The sequence below is a fragment of the Peromyscus californicus genome, unplaced genomic scaffold (assembly GCF_007827085.1).
Source record: "Peromyscus californicus insignis strain IS unplaced genomic scaffold, ASM782708v3 Scaffold_24__1_contigs__length_46423439, whole genome shotgun sequence".
Lineage (NCBI taxonomy): Eukaryota > Metazoa > Chordata > Mammalia > Rodentia > Cricetidae > Peromyscus > Peromyscus californicus.
The window spans coordinates 12,639,845-12,656,585 of NW_026294535.1; the positions used below are offsets into that span (position 1 = coordinate 12,639,845).

At 45.5% G+C, this 16,741-nt stretch overlaps 1 protein-coding gene and 1 non-coding gene across 2 annotated transcripts in view; one reads left to right on the forward strand and one right to left on the reverse strand.

Moving 5' to 3' along the window:
• Fgd6 (FYVE, RhoGEF and PH domain containing 6) overlaps window positions 1-16,741 on the forward strand; it is a 119,115-nt gene that overhangs the window by 36,711 nt on the left and 65,663 nt on the right. Inside the window, exon 3 of the mRNA XM_052753152.1 lies at window positions 2,870-3,014. Within this exon, the coding sequence (XP_052609112.1) occupies window positions 2,870-3,014 (145 nt within the window). The remainder of the gene's footprint in view (window positions 1-2,869; window positions 3,015-16,741) is intronic.
• Window positions 11,880-11,983, reverse strand: LOC128120126 (U6 spliceosomal RNA). The gene has a single exon (XR_008221776.1). It is a non-coding gene; the product is annotated as a U6 spliceosomal RNA (small nuclear RNA).

Below are 16,741 nucleotides of genomic sequence, written 5' to 3' on the forward strand. Positions count from 1 at the left end.
TAGTTCCTGGATGCATGCTCTCTTCCCCTTTACAGTCCCTTCTCGCTGGTCTAACTGGTTTTGCTGGAACCAGGTCTTTGAATCTTCAGGTCTTCCGTGAGGTGGTGGTGGTGGTGTTGTTGTTTACCCCCTCATCCATCCCTTCCTCTCAATCCCTGTGTCCCCAGCTTCATCCTTGGACCATTGAAAATGGTGACAAGTAGCCTGGCAGTGGTGGTGCACACCTTTAATCCCAGCGGGCAGATCTCTGAGTTCAAGGCCAGCCTGGTCTACAGATAGAGTTCCAGGAGGGCCAAGGCTACAGAGAAACCCTGTCTTGAAAAACAAACAAAAAGGGTGAAAAGTACTTGTCAGGCAGCATGCTGGGATTCAGCTGAAAACACAGTTGTCTTGTGCTTACGTGTTAATGAGGAAAACTAGTGATTGTGTTGCTATGAAGTAGTTTAGGGGCCAGGAGAGACAAATAAACCAATCAGTGATGAGGCGATAAAGAGGATCTGGGAAGATTTTTGCATCCGCAAGCCATCTTTGGAAGTCCCGAGTATCCCACGGTTTGATGTCAGTGTTTGGATTCATGTAGTTTTGTTTTCACTCTCTGTTGGGGGGGGGGATTGACCCTGCTGCCCTGCCCTATGCTCAACCCTGTGGTCTTGACAGCTTCGCTCCCTGCTCTGACATAGTGACCTTTGCACTTCCTTCGGGGGCTGGTTTGGCGGCTGTTGTCCCTTTGGATTTTAGAGCCCAGACTGGCCTCAAGCTCAGATCCTCTTGTCTCAGCCTTCTGCTGGCTAGCTAGGATGACAGGTGTGTGCCATCACATTCTCTCTTGAACTCCTAAAAGCAATGACAATAGCTAGCTGTCTCAATACAAGCCTTTCAAATGGTTGCCAGAGAAGCACCTTTCAACTCTAACCCAAATCAAAGCCCCGTGTCCTCACTACTAACCCCCTGAAATCCCCGTGTCCAGGAAAACCCACAGATGGGCTCATGGGAAAAGCCTTCTGGAACAGAGCTTCGGTCTCTGCTGCTCCACCTAGGTCCTGCTCCTGCAGGTCGGGGGAGGGGCTGAGAGTTTTGCATACTTTAGGAATGTGTGCTGAGGTGGCAAGGCTAGAGGGTCAAAGGAGTAAGGGATGAAGGTGAAAACAGGTGGGGCTGGCTGTGTAGCTCAGTGAGAGAGCCCTTGTCCAGAGCAATGTCCAGCCTTCTTTGGTCCCCAGCACGGCCAATCCCCACCCCCCCGAAAAGGTGAAGGTGTGTTTACCTCTGTCTACATGGATAGGAGCTCCGGTCTACGTCTTATTTGTTTTTAATTATTCTTGCCAATGCAAATCAAAAACTAATAACCCGACTGAATTGGCTCCCTGCCCTGCTCCTGGGAATAGCTAATTCTGTCAGTGATCTGACTGGAAAATCCCTGCCTCCGCTCCCACCCCCCCCCAGGATGTGAGTCTTTTGCTTGTCCAGGCCACCTATGATAAAGGTGTGCATCCACCCAGTTGAGTGATAAGAGGCCCCGGCCACTGAGTAACAGGAAGCCAAGTGGTTGGTGGTAGGAGGTGTTCCTTTTGGCATTTTGCCTAGATCCAGCTGGTTTGTGTAACAGTTGAACCTCAGGGATGGCTTCCAAAGGTGAGGCTGTTATTCTGCAGCGTAATCAAGACCTGGCAGAAAATGTATCCTTCACTTTTAAGATTCTCATTAGAAATCCTTATCCTTTGGAACTCTGGCAGTTGAGGGACCGACCTGCCTGGGACCTGAAAAAGAGCCACAGCAGAAATGGAATGTAAATTTCTATTCTGCTGGAGTGGTTTTCCTCATGATTTTCTTTGGATCTTTTAGTGGATTCACCCATTCATTCCACTCCGTGGATGCTGTGGATGCTGTGGTAGACTTAACGGCCGACCAGCAGCAGAAAAGCAGTTTGTTGTTTGCTGAGACAGTTTCACGCTGTGCCTGAACTCAGCGGCCACCCTTTCCATCCTTTTACTTGGAGCCCCAGATGTTGGGGTGGGTTATACCCAGCCTGGTCCTAGGCAGTTTTTAAAAGCATCTTGTTTCTGAGTATGTACATCCTATGCTGGAATGATTCCCATCATCCGCCTGGGGAAACTCTACTGTGGAATTCCCCCTACAGAATGGATTGAAACAGTGGCTGTTTGCCACATGAGAGCTGTCTGTACACACTGCAAAGCCTTGGTGAGGTCAGGCTGACTAGGAAGAGCTGATACATGGCCTGGAAGTACTTTTCCAACTTCAAGCTGAGTCATTAACCACCTGAAGGGAGGGCTTGTTTAAAGGTCATTAGATCGTGGGTTTCTGTTTCTGTAGGAGGCTGGAGCCTGACATCCTCCAGGTCCACTGTCCTGCCTACCTCTTGAACTGCAGGTACATATCAGTGAGAACGAGGGTGATGGGCACGTGCTCACCATTACTCCTGGTAACTACTGGACACTTGCTGTCAGTACTTCCCAAGCTTTACAGATTTGGCGTTCTGTTGTTGTCTTTAAAGATCAAGGCCGAAGTTCTCAACAACATCTAGTGTATTCCCTAGAAGTCCTCTTGGTTTGCACCAGGAATCAGTAGACTCGGTCTTCTAAGGAAGAGATTGTGGAAACAGTGGAGGCTACTGGGAAACTTCTTTCCAGTTACTTCCTGTTGTCAGTCTGATGTTGACTTTTAAACACAAAGTCAGGGAAAGGAAAAGACATCTCTGGCTTACCTGGCTCTTTCCGCCCCCCACCCCCACCCCCCAATCCCTCAGGTTGCAGTCTGTCACACATGACTAGGATCAGGTAGTGGTTCTGGTTTGGTTTGGCCAGCCCTCCTTTTTGTTGAAGATAACTAATGGGTATCTCTATTGCTGCAGTTCTGGAACATCCCAGGAGGGGCAGGATGATCATCTTGGTCTTGGTGACCTGCCCTCTGATGAGGAAGTCATCAGTAGTTCTGATGAAGATGATGTCAGCTCTGAGTCCAGTAAAGGAGAGCCAGACCCGCTGGAAGATAAACAGGTATATTTTGACAATTAATTATTTCTGCTTTTGTTTTTCTTGGCCTGTCTCTGTGCATGGGAATGCTATTTATCACACTGATAGGAAAACAGTAACAGCCCTCGTTAGTGAGTTAGTCTGGAAATGCTTTTCAAGTTTAAGTCTTGTTCCTGCTGTAATGGAGCACCTACACTGTTGTATATCCAACCTAAGGATTATTTAGTGGTTTTTGAGAAGTTATTTTACTAATGTCCACAGGCTTTTTATATGTGCATGTATGTATGTATAAACATACATAGTTATGTCTGGATCATGAATCTCTCTTAGGGATTGTTCTTGTCCTGCCACTAATTCTCACGTTTCTTTGCTGTGGATTTTTTATGTTTTGTTTTTTTGTTTCGTTTTATGTGTATGGTTGTTTTGTCTGCATGCACGTCTTACATCCCCTGGAGCCTGAGTTACAGACAGACAGTTGTGAGTTGGGATTTGAACCTGGGTTCTTTGGAGGAACAGCCAGTGCTCTTAAACACTGAGCCCTCTCTCTAGCACACTGTGGGGTTTTTTTTGTTGTTGTTTTGTTTTGTTTTGTTTTTGAGACAGTATAACCTAGTCTGGCATTGAATCATAGCAATCCTCCTGCCTCAGCCTTCGGAGTGCTGAGATTATAGGTATGAGCCACCACACCCCAGGGTGTTCTTAAATTTCTTGAAAGAAGGGAAATATATGTGTTTGAGGCTTGATCACATCTTTAAAATTTTTAAAAATAAGTTTATTGTGTTTGGGGGGGGGCACATTAGCGAGCATGCTTATGTGCGGTGGTACACATGTGGAAGTCGGGTACAACTTGCAGGAGTCAGTCCTCCCCTACCACGAGGCTTGCAGGTTCGAACTCGGGGTTTCAGGTTTGCAGCAATCGTCTTTAGCCACTAAGCTACCTCACTGCCCTGATCACGTCTTTTTAAGGACAGAACAAAGATTGCTCTTTGTACAAGTTACTTCCCATGGTGCTGCTGTAAAATACCTGACAAGGAACCAACTTAAGGGAAGGAGGATAACTGGCTCACAGTTCAAGGGTGCAGTCCCTCGTGTCCCGGATGTCGACACAGAGTGCCTGATGCTAGTTCCCAGCTTGCTCTCCCCTTGTGTTTAGTCCAGGACTCCAGCCATGGCATGGTGCCACCCACCTACAGTCAAGGTGGGTCCTCCCATGTCAGTTAACCCAACGGGGTTCGGCTTACTTAGAGTTACTACTGCTGCGGTGAAACACTGTGACCAAAAGCAACCTGGGAAGGAAAGGGTTGATTGGGTTTTCACGTCCTGAACCACAGTCAGTGAGGGAAGCGAGCAGGAACTCAAAGCTGGAGGCAGGAGCTGATGCAGAGGCCATGGCGGGGAGCTGCTTCCTGGCTTGTTCCCTCTGGCTTGCTCTTCCTGCATTCTTACAGAACCCAGGACCACCAGCCCAGGGATGACACCACCCACTATGGCCTAGGCCCTCCCCCGTCAATCACTAATTAAGAAAATGTCCTATAGGCTTGCCCACTCACTAATCTTACGGAGGCGTTTCCTCAATCGAGGCTCCCTCCTCTCAGATGACTCCAGCTTGTGTCAAGTTGACACACAACCAGCCAGCACAGGGATACTCCTTCATAGCTGTGCCCTGAAGCTTGTCTCCTGTGTTATTATAGACCCTGTCAAGGTGACAATGAGTGGGTTAACTCTCTCACTGTTACTAACGTAGTCATCATGTCCTTAAACAAATCCAGTGAGGATGGGTGATGTGTGTATGTAGTCATGCTTGTGTGTGTGTGTGTGTGTGTGTGTGTGTTTGGGAGACATGAAGATTGTCCATATGTTCATAAAGGTTATGATAGGGAAATTCATTGTACTGTTTTAGTTTATTATAAACATCTACATGTTGCATTTGAAATCACATCTGAATAAGATATTATGAAAGGGAGACAATTAGCATGACAGCAGTGTCCCCGTGTCATTTTGGGAGTCTCACAGAATGGAATGTTAAAGGCTCCTCACAACATAGCAAGCCAAGGAGGAAACCCTTGTCGCCTTGTGGTGTTTTGCAAATCCATGCTTCCTGCTTAGCATGTTGTTGCACTGTTTGAATTTGCTTTTACCCTTTAATGAATGGCACAGCGTGGTTATCTAAGATTGGGTTCCATGGCTGGAAGTTGGCTCAGCAGTTCAGAGCCCTTCTTGCTCTTACAGAGATCCTGGACTCAATTCCCAGTGCCCTCATGATGACCCCCAACTGTCTGTAACCCCAGCTGGGATCTGACACCCTCTTCTGATCTGTCATGTGGTGCACATACATACATGCAAGCAAAACCACGTAAACACGTAAAATAATAAAATAAGTAAATATTAAAAAAATGGGTTACCAGCTATGATTTGGGTTCCTTGAAGCCAATTAATCTTTTTGGTTTAAAGAATGCCACTTTGTAAATGAGATCAAAATATTATTTATAAAAGATCTCATGTGTGAAAAAAATTTAGAATATTATCCAGTATGGGGTTCGAGCTCAGTGATTCTGTTGTTCGCCGATGAGACTTAATTTCTGAACCTGGTGTGGTAGCACATTTGTAATTCTAGCAGTTAAGAGGCTGAGGCAAGAGGTTTGGCACGCGTTCAAGGCTATCTGGGGCTTAAACAGTAAGAGTTTAGGTTCCAGATTAAGTAAGTCACAGATTAGCGTGGGCTATAGAGTAAGGCACTGTCTCGAAAGCAATCGGATGCCCCAGAGATTTATGCTTTTGTTTCTTTGTTTGTTTCAAAAACAAACAGGCACCCCCCCCATACACCTTCCCACACCCTACCCCCTATTCGACAGGATTAAGTATCAGATCAGGTTATTGGAAGTAATCGCTAGAACTTACTTAGGCAGAGGGATCTGTGCAGCTCCCGACAGCTGAGTGACCGTTACAGGTACACTTACTCAGCAGTCGGAGGGAGTTGCTTGACTGTAATGGCACTGTCCCAGTGCCTCACTCACACCTTTCAGGCTCTCTTTTGCAAGCCCACTTTCTGTGTTGCTTGTTCTTGATACAGATCCTGCAGTATGTCAAGGATACCCCTCATGTCCCAGGTAGCTTCCGTGTTGGTCAGACATTAGCAGTGACCGTGGCCCTTGATCCCAATGGGGGAGGAAGAGGGACCAAAACCCTTAAACAGGAAGAAGCTCAGTGTTTCCAGGCTGCGAATGAACATTAACAGTCATGTGCTAGAAAGGGCAGTGGCTGCTTTGGATGGAAGCCTCTGAGAAAGTGATATTTGACCAGAATTTCAATGACGGCAGAGAGCCAGAGCCTGTGGAGAGCTTGAGAGAGAACATTCAAACAGTACTGTGGGAGAGCCGTCATTAACATCGGGCTGTCCTCTTGCTTTTCCTGCTTCACACTGCTGTTCTCTCCTGTTCCTTTCCCTTGGACCTTGTCCAGTTTCTCTCTGTACTGAAGCGGGAGCCACGGTCATCTCCACCTAGCATTGGAGCTCCGACTGGTTCACGGTGTTAGGGAAGGCTCTGACATGTTCCGACGTCACCTTCTGTCACTGCCGGGCTCACTCCTGCGTTTTGTGCTCAGTGGAAACTCCTAAGTGGAGTAGGTCTGTCTTGTTGGATTTTCTTTCGGGACCGCCACCCCCAAAATAATGACTCGGAGACTTCTCATTAATTATGAAAGCTTGACCTTTAGCTTAGGCTTGTTCCCTTTAGCTTAGGCTCTTATGACTTAAATTAACCCATTTATATTAATCTACCTACATTCTTCCACGTGGCTCTTTACCTCTCCTCCATGCTGTATGTCCCACTTCATTGGTGTCTGGCTGGCATCTCTTACATGCCTAGATTCTAACCCTGAGTTCCTCTCTCTACCCGGAAGTCCCACCCAACCTCTCCTGCCTAGCTATTGGCTGTTCAGCTTTTTATTAAACCAATCACAAGGGCACATCTTCACACAGTGTACAAATATTCCTTAACCTAAGGCTTCTCCCTCTGTCTCTGTGCCTGCCTTTCCTTCTTGTCTTTATTTCATAGTTTCATATCCTCTTGTGACATATTGCAATATGCCTGCTAAATCTTTACCTTTTTTAATCATTTATGCGTGTGCATGTGTGCACACACACATGCACTATCACAGATTTGTAGAACTCAAAGGACAGTTTATGTGAGTCAGTTCTCTCCTACCCTGTGTGGATTTCAGGGATGGGAATCAGCTCTTTAGGTTTATGTGGCAAGTACCTTTACACACTGAGGCATCTCACTGGCCCCACCCCTCTTTTTTTTAATGGGACTTCTTTTTAGTTAATTGTGGACATGTAGCATTTTTGTTTTAACTTTGTACCAGTAGCATCAATAATGTCTCTCCTTTAGAATTCTCAGCTGCTCTGAGGAACATACATTGTGTCTCTTTGTCTGGAACAACAGCAGTAGTAGAATATGTTAGTGCTCCCTTTCTAGACAGCTGTTAACCCGCCTAACCATAGCCTAGTGAATGTCTTTAGGTCATTTGCTTTCATAGTGGTTAGGAGAACACAGTCTTTGGGATGAAATTGTTTGGGTTCCCATCTCTCCCAAGCTCTGTGATTTTGATCAACTTACTTCCTTTAAATCCTTGTTTCCCTTTCTGAAGAATAAAAATAAGTAGACTGTAGGTTGATGGTGCCCTTATTCCAAGGGCTGTGATGAGATGGTAGCTCTGCTGAGGACAGTGTCTGCACAGAGTGAGTGCACGTGGCCGGACTGTTCTCTCCTGCCCTCCAGTTCCCGAATAACCACTCAGAGTCTCCATGTCATTTTATAAAAGCTTGACCATTTGCTCAGGCTTATTACTAACTAGCTCTTCACTTAAATTAGCCCATAATTCTCATCTGTGTTTAGCCATGTGGCTTGGTACCTTTTCTCAGTAGACATTCTCATTTTGCTTCCTCTGCGTCTAGCTGGTGACTTCCTTGACTCCCGCCCTTCTCCTTCCCAGCATTCTCAGTTTGGCTTTCCTGCCCAGCTACCAGCCTGTCAGCTTTTATTAATCAATGAGAGCAACATATATTCACAGTGTACAGAAGGACATCCCACAGCAAGTGCACAACAGATTTTTAGTTATTACTGGTTACATAAAGCAAGGGAAATCTTAAACATTTCATAGCAAGCATTCCATGAGTTTGCCAATGAATACATACTGTTTAACATGTCCCTTGTCTTTGCCGAGTAAGGAAGCAGGTTTTTTGTATTCAAGACACTGTTGTGTTTCAGTAGGGAAGACTGTATTTCAGACTTAGCTCTGCTATGCTGGTTGACCTTGAACAAATAGTTACTTTCAATCAGGTTCCATGGCACATGGCTATAACCCCAGCACTTGGGGAAGCAGAGACAGGAGGATTGACATGAGTTCAAAGCCAGCCCAGTCTACATAATGAGTTCCAGGCCAGCCAGGACACTGTAACTAGACCGTAACTCAAAAATAACAACAGAAGTATTGGTGAGAATGTGGAGGATTTCAAAGGAGAAGAAGTACTTTGTGAAATAGTTGAAGTTCTTCAAAAGCTTAACTGTAGTCAGTATGTGGCCCCCAAATTCTAAATTTAGTACCTGCTTATTCAAGAGAAATGAAAATATATGTCTACACCAAAGCATGTACCAAAATGTTCATATTATCATTGTTCATAGTTGAAAGGTCTCAGGTGGGAGTTTAAGGGGATGCTAAGATGGATTGCTGGAGGTAAGAAGTTGATGAGAATAGTTGTTGACGCCATGGAGAGACAGACCGATAGCAGCATGGTGAGGGCTCTGAGGAGAGTTTGTGCTCCTGGCCCATCAATAGACAGCATGGTGGGGGCTGTGAGGAGAGAAAATTAGGACCCACCTGGCAAAAGTGACGCTCTGAGAATGGTGGTAGTTTCACAGCACCTGCCTGCAGTCAGGCTCTCTGATTCCCGGGCAGGAGGAAGGGAAGAAGATGGGGAGCAGGATGTGTGGTCACCAGTACTCTCTTTGTTACTGATTCACCCCAGGTGAGGTGCTCAGGCACCTGAAAGCCTGTTAGCTAGAGATTCGCCATGTCTTAGTAGGGAGTCTGTCAGTGTCCGAGAGGGGAATGGTGGCTGCCGCAGATTCTGTGGTCTGAGCAGCAGCTAGATGCGAGCACTACTACCACAACGAGAGGATCTAAATGCTCGTCAACTGAAAAGTGAAAAAACCAGGTGTGCTGTATCTACACAGTGGAGTGGTATTTGGTCATAGGAAGGAACGGAGAGTATCTAGTAACGGGCACGGAGTGTTTTGGGAGATAAGGAAGAATTCTAAATTTAGATTGTGATGGTGGCTGCACAGCCCTGAACTCACTAAGAACCACTGAACTATTTAAAGAGTAAAACCACATTTTATGGCATATAAAAACAGCCAGGTGTCATGCTGTATGCCTTTAATCCCAGCCCTTAGGAGGCAGAGGCAGATAGAGCTCTGTGAGTTCGAGGCCAGCCAGGGCTGGAAAGTGAGACCCTGCCTCAAACAATAGCAACAACCCAAAATCCCCAAACAACAGCAAAAACTTCCCACGGGATCTAGAGTGTGTACTGTCTTTGATTCATGTGAGGTAAAGGGATTGTAGAAAGGCTGTGTAACCTGCTTGAAAACCCCTGATTTGGAGTTTTTAATTACAGTCTGTTTCTGCTAACAAATTGGTGCATCGTTCACAGAAGCTAAATGATGTCCATAGAACATGTTGGGAGGAGAGTAATAAGCCATGGAAATCTGTATTAATTCCCTTTGGAAATTCTTAGGTGTGTACGTATGTGTGAAGGAGTGTTGAACAGGTATCTGTGCTTGTGCACGTACACATAGAGGTCAAGGGTCATTGTCAGGTGGCTAGGTCTATTTTCATCCACCTTGTTGTTTCCATAGGAGCTCTTCCTGAATCTGGAGCTCACCGCTTCAGCAAGAGGAGTGGTTGCTGGCTTGTCCAGTTTTTTTTGTGTCGGCACTGGGGATCTGAACTCAGGCCCTTGTACTTGTGTGGCAGGCACGTTACCATCTGAGCCGTCTCTCTAGCTCCCTGGAAGTTCTTCAGATTGTAGTCTATTGTTCTTTCAGTTTTTAATAAGTGTTTGTCTTAAAGAAACGTGTTGGGGCATAGTGGCTCATACCCATGGCCTTCGAATTTGGAAGGCAGAGACAGGAGGATTCCTGCAAATTTGAGGCCATCTTGTTCTACATAGTCAATTCCCAGCCAGCCAAGACAATTTAGTGAGACTTACTCTAAAGAAATAAATTTAAAAATTAAATTAAATTTTAAAAAGGAGTGTATTCCTTTTGTTTCTTTGTGGTTAGAACATGTACTCTGTAGCTTCTCAGAATATTTGTTTCTCGGTTCCTTTTCAAATCTTCTGAAAGTAGCTCATGATTATTCCTTTGTGAAGAGAAGAGTAGAGATTGGACAGGACATTGTCCTTAGGTATTATCATGATATCACCTCATCTTTGACGTAAAAATGATAAAGAGCTGTGCCTTGGGCAGGTCTTGCTGTTGACATTCTTCTCTTGCAAGTAGAACTCTCGAGTATGATAGAGAAGGCCTCTTGGTATTAAACACACTGGGAAAACATCATTGGACATCACTGGTACTGAGCAACTATGAAATGAAGAGAACACTGGTAAGAACTTACAAAGCTGGGCTGTTATCCAAAGATCAGAGCATATCACTGGATTTCAGATCAAAGGTTCTGCTTTGGAATTTGTGGGACTTACTTTATGACCCTTGACAACGTGTTTTCATTTGTCTGTGGCTAGTGTTTTGACTTCCATAACAATATGCTTTACTTTGGGGAGGTGTTGTTATTTAAGAGGCAGTCTGCTTTGAAATGTGATACAATTTCATTAGCTGAGAAGTCTGAGATGCCAACCATGCCTCTTGAGGTCTTTCAAGACCAGTTCCCATCATTGTTTTGCTGGGTCCGAATCAGTGACTGTTCTTACAAGATGGAGAGAATATAGAACTTTTAATATTTATTGTTCTTTGACTTTTTCCTACTTTCAAATGACTACAACCCATTGATTTCCTTGCTAATAACATGCCTTTATTTAACTCTGTAATTTTCCTGGCTTAAAAGGAAACATAGGGGCCTGGAGAGATGGCCCAGTGGTTCAGAGCCAGGACCGTTTGCTCCTGTAGAATTTGGTTCCTAGCAGGTACCCAGAACCCGTGTCAGGCTGCTCACAGCTGAAGCTTTGGCTTCTGTGAGCATCTGCGCGCGCACACACACACACACACACACACACACACTCACACCATTAAAATAAATCTTAGGTGGAGCAAATGGTGGCAAATACCTTTAATCCCAGCGCTTGAAAGACAGAAGCAGGCAATAATATGAGTTTGAGGTCCTTCTGATCTATGTAGTGAGTTCCAGACCAACCAAGGCTATATAGTAAGACCATGGCCCAAAAACTTAAAGTAAGGGGCTGCAGAGATGACTCTGTGGTTAAGACCTCCTTCTGTTCTCTAAGAGGACCCAGGTTCAGTTCCTCGCTCTTACATAGTGGCTCCCAACCATCTGCAGATCCAGCCTCCTCTCTGACCTCCGAAGGCACCAGGTCCACATACAGCGCACATACAAGTCCACATACAGTGCACATACATTCACACAGGCAAAATACACCCCCAAACAGATCTAAAAATAAAATAAATCATAGAAAAAGACAAAACGGATAACTACGTAGACTCCTAGATTAAATTCCCTTATTCAGTTCAAGCCACTATACTTTATTGTATGTGCCACAGATTTTGAGTTTGCGTTTGTATTTTATGTTATGTAACATATCAAACCATGTGCTCTAGTCTTAGGTTCTTTTTTTATTTTTCTTTCTTTCTTTTTTCTTTTTTTATGGACCGCTTCATGAATTTCCTTGTCATCCTTGCACAGAGGCCATGCCAATCTTCTCTGTATCGTTCCAATTTTAGCACACGTGCCACTGAAGCCAGCAATGGTCTCAGGTTCTAAGACGATGGCAGCCATGTGTACACATTTACTTGTTCATGAATTTTCATTGAACAGTGGAGTAGGCACTGTGTTTCTGTTCAGAAGGATACAAAAGTAAATAGGTAGACTAGAGAGCACTAGGAGATTTCAACAGAGAGTAACAATCCACTGGGTGTCTTAAATGATATGGGAACAAGAGAGTAATCTAGTCCGTTGAAGGTGTCAGAAGAGAGTATCAGGGCAGCCTCCATAAAGGGAAGACCTGTGACTCTTATCTCAGAGTGAACTGGAGCATGGCAGTCAGATCCTTGGAAGGGAAGATGGTCTTGACCAGAAGGGAATTCCAGAACAAAGGAAAGGTGTCTAGAAAGAGACCAGGAAGGGCAGAACTCACGTGGCATCACCAGGTAGTTCCAGTTTGGCTGCCTTCAGGTAAGGGGTGTGGAGGAGTGGGAGGAAAAGAGAGTTGGTGGACACGCTGTGAGGCATCCTGCCTTTCCCTCGGCCTCCCACAGTTGTTGAGTCAGGCGGTTCCTCTGCACACGCTCCTGCCTTGATGTACTCTGCCGCCGTGGGCCCAGAGCAGTACAGAGACCACTGACCGAAGTCCGGGAACCCTGAGTCAGTTAGATCTCTCCTGAGCTGGGTGTTGGGTGTTTTGTCAAGTGACAGAAGTCCAACACACTCAGTTAAGGGACGGATCAACTGAGCGTTAAGGAAATAGTCACAAGGCTAAGTTAGCAGGCTTTGCTGACTCAGAAGGAGGTACTGACAAGGAAGAGAAATTCAGGTTTCTGGCATTGATGCATGGGCATGTGCAGTAGGTATAAGGAAGTTCTCACTTCCTCCACAGGTTCCCTGTCTGAGTCAGCAGGGATAAGCTGAATAGGCACAGCAGCTAGAGAAAAGGCGGGCACATTTGTTAGCATGTGTGTGGGAGTCACACAAAAATAAGGAACACCAAGGAGAGCCATACAGTTCATAGGGAAGTGAAGGTAGATGAGGATGTGCTGTGAGCACCGGGTGTCACTGGGTAGATCAAGTCTCTCTTGGGTGGCAGTCCTCGGAAAGAAGGGAGAGGGTTGTCTTTAGCAGGTCTCAGTAGGCGGAGACCTTTTCCTATTTTCATATTCCCTGGTTAAGGGAATTTTTAGGGGAGGAAATGCAAGACAGTTACACTCACTTTGGATGACGCTCTTGAGTTAGAGGAGCAGATCTCGAGGAGAGCCTTCTCTGTGCTGCGTAGTATGAATTGTGCACTTATAGAAAAAAACCAAAGGACCAGGGCTAAAATGCATGTCTAACCAGCTCATAGCTGATCCCATATTAAGGCAGCTGTGCATGGGTCTGTGCTCCTGTGGGCAGCCTGTCCGAACACCACACTTGAAGGTGTTGTTTGAATGTTTACAGTGACTGACGGGTATCAGATGCGTCTTCTGTGGGAAGCCTTCCTGATTCCATGTTCTGCCTCTGTGTGGTCTCCTTAGATGCCCAGCAGGGTCAGAGTTGTGAGAGTCTGTTGTGGGTTGATTATTCCCTTTGCTCACTTCTTGAAGATTGTGGCTACTTCTTTTTAATAAATTCTAGTTATATAAAATAATGGGTTTCATTATGGTATTTCTACATATATATATATATATATATATTCATACATACACACATGTTTGTGCTGTGCTTATATTTGCTTGCCCTTTTCTGGGCTATTTTTTAAATCCCTTCTTCAAATGCTCACACTCCATCCCTGATCCATGGTTTTAAAGTTTTGAAACAGTTACCTGGGACTCTGAACTGTAAGCTGTCTGTCCTTGTGATTCTGGTGGTCAGTAGCGTCAGCCCCGGCTTCAGAGCAGTGGATTGGCTGCCGTGGAGCTCTTTCTTATACTGACTTTGCTGTCAGATGTCAGCGAGATCAGATAGTAGCTCCGTGTTGTAGAAGGATGGCATGAGGATGCCACTGACTCCTTCCTCTCGGGAACAAGCTCACGATACCAGGAGAAGAAGTACGGGCTGGTGAGATGGCCCAGTGGGTAGAGATGCTTGCCACCAAGCTGCCAGACTCCATGACCTGAAGTTAATATATGAGACCTACATGGTAGAAGGAGAGAATCAACTCCTGCTGGCTGACCTCTGACCTTCATGTTCACAGAGAGAGAGAGAGAGAGAGAGAGAGAGAGAGAGAGAGAGAGAGAGAGAGAGAGAGAGAGAGAATGGAACTTAAAACATTTAAAAGAAAGAGAGAGATGTAAATTTTGTCTCCATGATACCATGATATTAGGTAACTATAGAAACCCCCGTCATAAGGGCTCCCATGCCCACCTGCAGTGGGTACAAGGCCCAGTATCTCCACATCTCGCCAAAGCCTACTTGGTTTTGTATTTCAAGACAGTGTCTCAGTAGATAGTCTAGGATGGCTTACAGTTCGAGACCGTTCTCCCTCAACTTCCTGCATTTTGTTTGTTTGTTTTGGGACAGGATCTCATTGTGTAGCCTGGCTGGCCTCCACTTCCTGATCCTCCTACCTTACAACTTTGTGCCACTGTGCCTGCCTTGATTGATGGTTTGAGTTATAGCTGTTCTGTGGGTGTGAGGTCTTATCTCATTGTAGTTTTAACAGAACTATGTCAAAACACTTCCCTGTACGTGCTGGCTATTCTTACGTCTGCTGGTGAAATGTCTGCTCACATCTGTTCTCATTTCTGAGTTTTTTGAGTTAGCAGAGGTTTTTTTAAAAAAATGTTTTTATTTTATGTGTATTTCTGTGTACCACATACATGCCTGGTACTGGAAGAGGTCATTAGATCACTTGGAAATGTAGTTATGGATGGCTGTGAGCCACTATGTAGGTGCTGGGAACTGAACCTGGGTCTTCTTCAAGAACAACAAGTGCTCTTGAACTGATGAGCCCCATGGTTATCAGAGGGGTGTGTGTGTGTGTGTGTGTGTGTGTGTGTGTGTGTGTGTGTGTGTGTACACGCGCACGCGCGTGTGTGTATTCTGGATACTAGTCCTTTTTCAGAATTATGATGTATAAACAAGTTTTCTAGTCTGTAATTTTGTCATTCGCTGTAGTAGAAGCATGCTGTCTGCCTAGGGATGGTGTATCTGCATAATATGGAGGGTCCCACTCTACATGGTTCTGGCTGATTTAGGCTCAGTAGAACAAGGCCCTCAGCAGAGAGTAGAGCCCCAGTGCTAAGAGGAGGAAAGGAAATAAGGCAAATGCCAAAATAATTATACCTGAAAAGAAAGCTTTGTTTCACATGTCTGTTTTGACTGTGACAGCAGCGAGGACACTGGATCTCCTGGAAATGGTCTTACAGTGGTTGTGGGCTGCCATGTGGGTACTGGGAATTAAACCCCGATTCTGTACAGGAACAGCAAATATCGTTTGTTCGCCTCAGACTGGGTCTTTCTGTGTAGCCCTGGCTGATCCGGAACTCTATGGAGACTAGGCTGATCACAAACTCACAGAGATCTGACTGTCCTTGCGCCCTACCTGCTGGGATTAAAGATGTGCGCCACTGTACCTGGCCAGCAAGTGCTTTCTACTGCTGAGCCATCTCTCTAGTCCACACCTTCTTGATTTGTCGGTTAATATATGTGGGGTTGGGAGCTGAGGAGGTGGGAATAGTGCTAGGGATCAAATGTAGGGTCTCAAACTTTCTATGCATTACTGAACTATACTCCTAGGCCTTTAGTGAATTTCTAATTTTAAAACTATGTATTGTCCTTCATTAGCATTAACCTTATAGTAACAGGCATAAGGAGAAATGCATAATGTAATTAGAAAAGCATTGATTTGGTAAGTATTCAGAATATCGGTTATCCATGGGTACATGTGTGCAAACACATATGCATTCCCCTCCATTAGTGCATGACTGAGATCTGGTCTGCAAGGTCAGATTGCGTCTCCTGAAGGGTGTTAGCCACGTCTCTATCCTTCTGTTTAAAAATGGAGTGGAAAGCGAGTGGTTGGAGTTGAGTTGAACAAAACTTACGCACGCGTTTGTCTTAACCATTCACGAACCCGCTTTAGAAAAGTGGATGTTAGTGGGGGCAGAAGACAAACCCCGTTAGCAGTGGAAATGGAGAGCGGAGGAAAAGGAGAAACATGCTAATTAGACTGCATTTGCATGTACTCTGAGTTAGTAGTCAGCCGTCCTGGTTTGGTTTCTGTTGCTGGGATAGATAGCATAGCCGAAAGCAAGGTGGGACGGGAGAGGGTTTCTTTGGCTTCCAGGATACGGTCCATCATTGAGGGAAGCCAAAGCTCTGGTAGTCAAGGTAGGAACCTGGAGGCCGGAACTGAAGCAGAGAGCACAAGGGCATGCTGCTCACTGGCTCCATTCCAGGCTCACCTTCAGCTCTCCTCGACTGCCCAGGATTACCTGTCCAAGGAGAGAGTACTGCCCACTGTGGGCTGAGCTCCTGTACGTACGTTAGCAATCAAGGGAATGCTCCACAGGTAATAGCTCAGGCTTCGAGGCGGTTTCTCAGTGGAGGTGCCCTCTTCTCAAGTGTTTTGACAGGAAAAACTGCCCTTACATTTGCCACTTAAAGATTCTTTCCGTAAATAGTTGGGTTATTGCCTTCTCTGAGTATTTTTGGCGGAATAGTCTATATCAGTAGAAGGGTTTCTTGACATTGCATGCAAACTTTTCTGTGATAAAAGAAACCACGGAAGGGACAGGTACAGGCAACACCCGCCTGCAATCCCAGCCCTCAGGAAGTATAGGCAAGAGGACCAGGAGTTTACGTCC